Source organism: Sinocyclocheilus rhinocerous, unplaced genomic scaffold (genome assembly GCF_001515625.1).
Source record: "Sinocyclocheilus rhinocerous isolate Xijiao unplaced genomic scaffold, SAMN03320098_v1.1 scaffold952, whole genome shotgun sequence".
NCBI classification, from domain to species: Eukaryota; Metazoa; Chordata; class Actinopteri; order Cypriniformes; family Cyprinidae; genus Sinocyclocheilus; species Sinocyclocheilus rhinocerous.
This window is the reverse complement of record NW_015641498.1, coordinates 19829-27679: the sequence shown is the minus strand read 5'-3', so window position 1 is coordinate 27679 and position 7851 is coordinate 19829. Positions and strand designations below refer to the sequence as shown.

Genomic DNA, 7851 nt, shown 5'->3' with positions numbered 1-7851 from the left:
TGCTACATTGTGATAAGTTTGCTATGCAGTTGCAAAGGTGTTTGGATTGGTTGTTAGAGCATTGTTATGTGGTTGCTAAGATGTTCAGGGCGGTTTTTAGAGCTTTGCTATGTGATTTATAGTGTGATCTGGGTGGTTTTAGGTGCTTGCTAACTGTCCCAAGTTAAAAGAGCCCACCTCCAAGTCGCCAGATACAATTTTGGGCCTTTAGTGGTCAATTATAGCCTGTTGAATTGGTTATTTAAATTTTTTTTTTTTTTTTAAGAAAAAAAAATATTAGCACACCCAATCCACGGAAAAGTATAGGCTAATTCATCTCCATAGTACAAAGTTAAGACTTGCATGTTGTAGTTTATTAGCCTACTTTTAACTTCTAGCCGTATAACATTTATATTTACATTTAACCATTTAGGCTAACAGACAATTTTATCCAACCGTGTTGCCGGTTCCGTATTTAAAGCGCAGATGATGAGAGACGTGCCGTTAGAGATTACCGGGATGCAGAGCGAGGAGGTCTTCGAAATTGTAACTGATACAAATCGGCGCAAATCTTCAAACAGCTTTTAAAGAAGAAGATTTAGAAAGAAGAGCGTCGCGAATCCTTCATTTTTCGTTTGTGTTCGCAAAAAGTCTTGGAATTTCCGAAGCCGGCGTGTAACGTGCCGCTGCATTCTTGCTGATATTTCCCAATCCTAAAGGAATGCCAAGGGAACTAACCCAGAACAGGATCCAAAAAATCTGGATTCCCTCTAAGGATGACAAACCTTCAATGCCCCGCACATGTAAGTAATTACATACAGAATAGATATAAATTAAATGTACATTATATTTTCTATTAAAGATGGGCGAGCGCATACGTTTATTATTATTATTCAACAGTAAAGCGCACTTTACATAATATGGCATTAAATATTTCGCTAATAAATTTAAACTGACTTATGAGCACTGTACTTTAATGCATGCACTGATCAAACTGTGACATAATTTAAGGTGAATTAATTTTACTTTTACTTTTTACTTTTAGTCATTTAGCAGACGCTTTTATCCAAAGCGACTTACAAATAAGAAAAAGTAATTAAAACTAAAAGCTAAAACTCTATAAATACTATATATATACACACACATTTAAGAAAATAAAAGAAATTAAATAAAAATGACAAATGCATACAACATTTCAAAACTAAAACATTTAAATGAAAACAAAAAAATAAAGCTAAAAACAATTCAGACATACACAAATAAGAACAAGTAATTAAAACGAAAAGCTAAAAGCTTTTAAGAAAATAAAAGAAATTAAATAAAAATGACAAATGCATACAACAACATTTCAAAACTAAAACATTTAAATGAAAACAAAAAAATAAAGCTAAAAACAATTCAAAAATATTAAAAGAACAAAAGGTATGAGTATAATAATGATTCTAACATAACACTAAGCCAAACACCAAAAAACAACTACATATGTGTATGTACAGCCACACACATATACATATACATATACATATATATAAATACATTAAATATATATATATATATTATTTCATTTCCATTTTGTATGTTGAAGTACTGAAATAACTCAAATTAAATAAAAGTAAAACTTAATAAAAAGCCTATATAGACATAATAAAAAAACTAATAAAATGACAACATGACTACAACTGTAACTAAAACCAAAATAGACAACCAATACAAATCAAAGTACATTAGTTCATCAGCAATCCCAAAAAAAACAACACTGAGGCAAACACACATGCCAAAACAACAACAAGTTACTGACACACAGTAAGAAATAGTTTATAAAAACCCGAAACAGAAGTGGAAAGAGGAGAGATAAAAAGCTAAAGATAAAGAATTAATTGTCCCTTTAACATTCTGAAGATTGTAAGAAGAGCTCTGTCTCAAGTGATTCGGTTGTCATGGAAACCCACGCGCATCGCCTTGTTCTGTCACACTTGTATTTCTGAATAAATGTTTAATAAAAAAAATTTAAATAAAAAAAACTCAATGGCACGCTGGTGACGCCAGGGATTCGCAGAGAGGAATGTGGGAATATTGCGCTCTGATTGGTCGAATATATTTACCTGCACTTGGCGTGAGTGTGATGCCAGTAGCGTATGCATAGGAATTACTCATCACAACACAAGTGAAGCATTTTAATATCTGCAGTGATATCACCCTGACCCTCATGTTGTTTAGTGTGATTATAATTAAGGCATAATTTAATGCAATAAATAATAAATTGCATATATACAGGACTCAGGAGTGCTCAAATTTGGGAAGATAGAAAGATCGCAAGAGAGAACATTTGAAAAAAAAAAAAAAACTCCGTAAACTATAACATTTTAATCTAAATATAAATAATATAATTGTAATAATTTATGCAATGATACATTTTTTTTTTGTATCACATTTAATTTTTTGCAGGTTTTAATACAGTACAATAATTGTATCCAGGACAGTATGTTTGGTTTTTATTTATTTTAATTTTTCTGCAGTATTACAATATAATGTAGAATATAATGAAATCGCTATTAAGAATGAAGGAAGGAAGGAAAAAATAAATTTAATTCCCTTCTAAATTTCCTTCCCTAAATTAATCATAATTTCCTTTATACATAAAAATATAATATATAATTACAATATAATATAATATATAATTTTCTTTTAATTTTGGGGTGAATCATGACCTAGACATGTTCTCCATAAGATTCTGTCTGGTCAGTGTACGTGGACAACCAGTAAAAAGCCTAATAAGATCATTGTCTGTCTCTGCTGATCCGCTGGGGATCTTCTTAAGGATTAACCCCGACTGCGCTGGTTCACATTGCCTATTCACATGGCCACCTGCCAATAGACGTCTGTAATTCATTGAGAAAAACTGCTGTGTACTTTTTTTCCCTCCCTCTCTGATGGGGATTACTTTTACCCCATAAATAGCATGATGAAATGGAAACATAATCAAAATATACAAAACTTTGAATCCTGTCCTAATGCACAACTGCATAAATACATCTATTTTGTGGGAATTCCCATGAAACGTCAGACTTGCGCAGAAACATTTACTTCTTGGAGGATTTATGTGTCTGTGTGTGTACGAGAAAGTGAGACTTATCTGCGTCTGACCCGGTTAACGCGTCTCGCTGCCGGCGGCGTGGAATGTGCATACGCATTTAAGTGTAGTAAATGTTTAGCTTTGAAAGTGCGTCTGTGCGCACATGACCTGGCTCATGCTGGCTGTCTGATTGGCTGGCGGGGAGGGTCGCTAAAAGGCTGCCCATTGCACGCAACTGAGAAATCATGTGAAGTGAGGGAAATTGAAAGAAAAATTTAGATTTATCTTGAAAACCCCCTAAAATATTGGCTAATGGCGAGTTGCGATTCTGTGTGTATACACATTTTTCAGCAAAATGTGACCGTGTATTTTATTTTCTCTTTTATTTTAGCACGTGGAGGCCCCCACCTGGCAAACCCCCCAACGGTGATAGTGATGGTAGGGCTTCCTGCTCGGGGCAAAACCTACATATCAAGGAAACTCACACGCTACCTCAACTGGATTGGCATTCCCACAAAAGGTACAAAAAATCAAGCAATGTTCAATAAATATGTTTGTATTATATATTATTATTATTATTATTATTATACACATTTTGCAGGAATTCTTAATTGCTGAATATGTGTATTTCTAGTCTTTAACGTTGGCGAGTATCGTCGAGAGGCAGTGAAACACTACAGCACTTACGATTTCTTCAAATCGGACAATGAGGATGCCGTAAAAATCCGACAGTGAGTTGTGTGCCTGAACTACACGATGCCATAAGATGGAAATGAATTCTTCTTTAACTCTTTTATGTAGATATATGAAGTAATTAATCATTTTGTTTTGTCTCCAGGCAGTGTGCCTTGGCCACTCTGAGAGATGTCAAGGATTACCTCACTGAAGAGGAAGGTCAAGTGGCTGTGAGTACTGTATCTTTTAGTGCTGTCAAACGATTAATCGCATCCAAAATAAGTTGATATATGTGTGTGTGTGTGTGTGTGTGTGTGTGCATGTGTGTATTTATATATCCATAATAAATCGCAAATTTTGGATGTGATTAATCGCGATTAATCGCGATTATTCGCTTGACAGCACTACTGTAGATGTATAAACCGCTTGCAGAACATATTAAAAAAAAAGAGCAGATCCTCACCGCTGTATCTTTCCACAGGTATTTGATGCAACAAACACAACCAGAGAGCGACGAGATATGATCCTGGAGTTTGGTGCAGAAAATGGCTTCGAGGTCAGTCATAATATCTTAAAAATTGCTTTTTTGATGACAATTACAAGGACGAAGACCACTAATACAAATGTACTTTTGCAGATTTTCTTCATTGAGTCTGTTTGTGACGACCCAAATGTAATCGCCTGTAATATCTTGGTAAGTTGCATGATTAAGAGTTTCAAACAACATAATTTAACTTTATATGTATAACTTAATTATATACAATTTTGTATAATGACTGCTAAATTACTGACGATAAAGTGTGCAACACCACTAAACACTGCATTCATACTTAAACAGGAAGTTAAGGTGTCATGTCCTGACTATCAAGATTGCAACAAGACGGATGCCATGGAGGACTTTAAGAAAAGAATTGAATGTTACAGAATGAAATATCAGCCACTTGACCCTGACCAATATGACAAGTATGTTAGCAATACACACACACACACATTTTCTTTGTCAATGCCTTGTCTTTAATATCACAAGATTAACCACTTGTTTGTCCTCGCAGAAATTTGTCCTTTATCAAAGTGATTGACGTGGGTCGTAGATTCCTGGTGAACCGCATTCAAGACCACATCCAGAGTCGGATCGTCTACTACCTGATGAACATCCATGTGCAGCCGCGGTCTATTTATTTGTGTCGCCATGGTGAGAGCCAACACAACATGCAGGGCCGACTGGGCGGAGACTCTGGACTGTCTACACGTGGACGAAAGGTACTATGCTCATAAATCTTGGAAAAGAATGAAAAGAATGCAGGAGGTTCGACTTGTGAGGTTGGGTAATTACTTTTTAAGTAATCTTAAAATGACTTATACCTTTCATAAACAAGCATGTTTTTGCCAGTTAGCTCAATGACGGTATTTGTAAAGTTCGAAACTTTGTGTCCTAGCCAAGAGTACTAAATTACCCATGTGTCCAATTTGTCCAAACTCTCCAGAATAACTAACCGTCCCGCTCTGTAGTTTGCAGGAGCTCTTGCTAAATTTGTAGAAGAGCAGAACTTGAAGGACTTGAAGGTTTGGACAAGCCAGATGCGCCGTAGTATCCAAACCGCCGAGGCCCTCAACGTGCCGTACGAACAGTGGAAAGCCCTGAATGAGATTGATGGCGTAAGTGCATGCTTCTCTGGTTTGTTTTTTTTGCAATGCTACTCCATTTCAATCTCTTTAAGATGTTTGTATGTTGTCTATAGGGTGTGTGTGAGGAGATGACCTATGAAGAAGTGAGGGAGAGGTTTCCAGACGAGTTTGCTCTCAGAGATCAAGACAAATACTACTACCGCTACCCCTCCGGAGAGGTACAAACAGAAGAAATGTCTTACTACGACTAAGTATAAGAAAGTATCCTTAATTAAATGCTTCTGTCTTTCTCCAGTCATATCAGGATTTAGTTCAGCGGGTGGAACCTGTGATCATGGAACTGGAACGACAGGAAAATGTTCTTGTCGTTTGTCACCAGGCTGTGATGCGCTGCCTACTAGCCTACTTCTTGGACAAAAGTGCAGGTGAGATTCTTAAATGAAACTTCATATCATCATTTACTCACCCTCAAGTCATTTTAAACTCTTATGAGTTTCATTCTTTGATGGAAAACAATAGGAGACGTTTAGCAGGATGTCCCATGTTCATTTTCCACACAAATTGAAGAGAAAGTTCCACTTGAGCTCCAAAAATAGTTAATGACTTCTGAAGCCATAAGCTAGTGAGTTTATGTGAGGAACAAACCTCATTGAAACTCAACTGTGTGACCGAGAAGTACATTTTAGCATACTTTAAACAAAAAAAAAAGAGCAGGTAACACTGTTCACTATTACTTAGTAAGTAAATGACCCCTCATCTGCATCCGCACACTTTTCCGTCCTTATTTGCAGTGCAATCATACTAACCTTTAATTTCCTGTCTGCAGATGAGATGCCGTACCTTAAGTGTCCACTCCACACAGTACTGAAGCTGACCCCAGTGGCTTATGGTAAGTTTATTATCTCTGATAATATCTAATCTGAATCATTTTGTGTAACACAAACTAATTGTGTGTTGTTGTTTTTTTAAAGGGTGCAAAGTTGAATCCATCTCTCTGAATGTGGAGGCAGTGAACACGCATAGAGACAGACCAGAGGTAAGCACAAGCGCATACACGGTACGCACAAACGCTGTACCATTTCAGCTTCTAATCGCTTGTTCTATCTTCTCTCTCTAGGAGTTGAAGAGAGGCCAGAGCACTCTGATCAGGAGAAACAGCGTGACCCCTCTCACCAGCCCTGAACCCAATAAGAAGCCCCGCATCGAGGGTCTGGATGACACGATCGTCAGAGAGGTGACGCCCACCCAACTGACCCTGTGTTCAACTTCACACACCACTCTCGCACTGTCCACACAGGTGAGCCACAGATACCGTATCATATCTCCACTCCATAACCCTGTAGTGATATACTAATCATTTCATGCTTCGCCTTTTCACATTCTCTTTCTGTTTCCTTCCATTTATCCTTCCTCATTCCACTTTATGTACTACAGCACTGGCTTAGTGAAGCTGGTCTGTAAGTATTTCCTATTTCTGTTTCTTCCTTATCTTCTTCAAATAATTGTACCCGGCATGACCATCACATCCTTATCGGATTTTAATTCAACAAGAAAATGTTTCTCATATCTTTTGGTTGTTGACGTCCAATCAAACTCAAATTCTATCTTGGTGTGTATCTGTCACTTGGTGATTTATTAAAACTAACCAATCAGATGTCTTCATAATTATGATGTCACATCGATGAGCTCATTAACATAAAAGCATTTACATAACATTACTTATTAAGTATTTTGTAACTTGACCTGCCCTGGTGAATGTTATTGTGAACCATGCCCGTACATAAAGTTTAGCCAATCATGACAACCTTATTTGCATATAGAAGTCTTAAAGGTACAGCAGCAAGCTTGTTTGTTTTAGAGAAAGGGTAGAAAACGGTCATGTAAAACAAAATTACAACGGATTAAATGTTATAATTTTACAATATGGGCCCTTTAAAGGTGGTATTATTGGAGATATAATCAAGCACTGTAGTGACACTACACTTTATGTTCGTATCTTCATTTTATATCTAGATAGCCACTTTTCTCATTTGTTCTGTAAATGGTCACTGTCTGTCTCTCGCTCATTTTTTACATGCTTAAAGACGTACTTTTTTACATTACCTACAAGTGGTGTCAGTGCTGCTCTTTCAGAGGTAACGGTCGTAGAAACTAATGTGGTAGAGTAGCTAAATAGTATAGCAAACGGTCAATAATGGGACGTTTCAGGGTTCGGGGCAGAATTTGCAGACTGCAAACATTTTCTATAGTGATTTTAGGATAAAATCGAATCGATTTAAATCTTGTTAAATGGAGGTAAAATTAAACTTTTGGGCCCTGTTTACACCTGGTATTAACATCTCGTATTTACAGTTTTATTTAGTGCTTACTAGCTACCTGAAACGGATGCTAATAACTAGAGGTCGACCGATTCATCGGTTTTGCCGATTAATCGGCACCAATAGTTGATTGGCGGAACTATCGGTTATAGGCAAAAATCAATGCCGATAGTTTTCCGG

The 7851-nt window shown here is 36.6% G+C and overlaps 1 protein-coding gene across 4 annotated transcripts in view; it reads left to right on the top strand.

Annotated features, from left to right (window-relative positions):
• The first annotated feature begins 464 nt into the window (after window positions 1-464).
• Window positions 465-7851, top strand: part of LOC107755148 (6-phosphofructo-2-kinase/fructose-2,6-bisphosphatase 3) — a 14324-nt gene continuing 6937 nt past the window's right edge. For 2 of the 4 annotated variants that reach the window (XM_016571851.1, XM_016571852.1), the window contains exons 1-14: window positions 466-782; window positions 3444-3572; window positions 3687-3783; window positions 3891-3957; window positions 4209-4283; window positions 4365-4421; window positions 4566-4690; window positions 4780-4987; window positions 5237-5383; window positions 5467-5571; window positions 5649-5778; window positions 6180-6242; window positions 6325-6389; window positions 6471-6650. In XM_016571851.1, coding sequence (XP_016427337.1) covers window positions 701-782; window positions 3444-3572; window positions 3687-3783; window positions 3891-3957; window positions 4209-4283; window positions 4365-4421; window positions 4566-4690; window positions 4780-4987; window positions 5237-5383; window positions 5467-5571; window positions 5649-5778; window positions 6180-6242; window positions 6325-6389; window positions 6471-6650 — 1530 coding nt within the window. In that variant the 5' untranslated portion in view covers window positions 466-700. Of the gene's footprint in view, window positions 783-3443; window positions 3573-3686; window positions 3784-3890; window positions 3958-4208; window positions 4284-4364; window positions 4422-4565; window positions 4691-4779; window positions 4988-5236; window positions 5384-5466; window positions 5572-5648; window positions 5779-6179; window positions 6243-6324; window positions 6390-6470; window positions 6651-6787; window positions 6811-7437; window positions 7489-7851 lie in introns of all 4 variants that reach the window. The other 2 variants (XM_016571849.1, XM_016571850.1) reach the window with 2 other exon arrangements.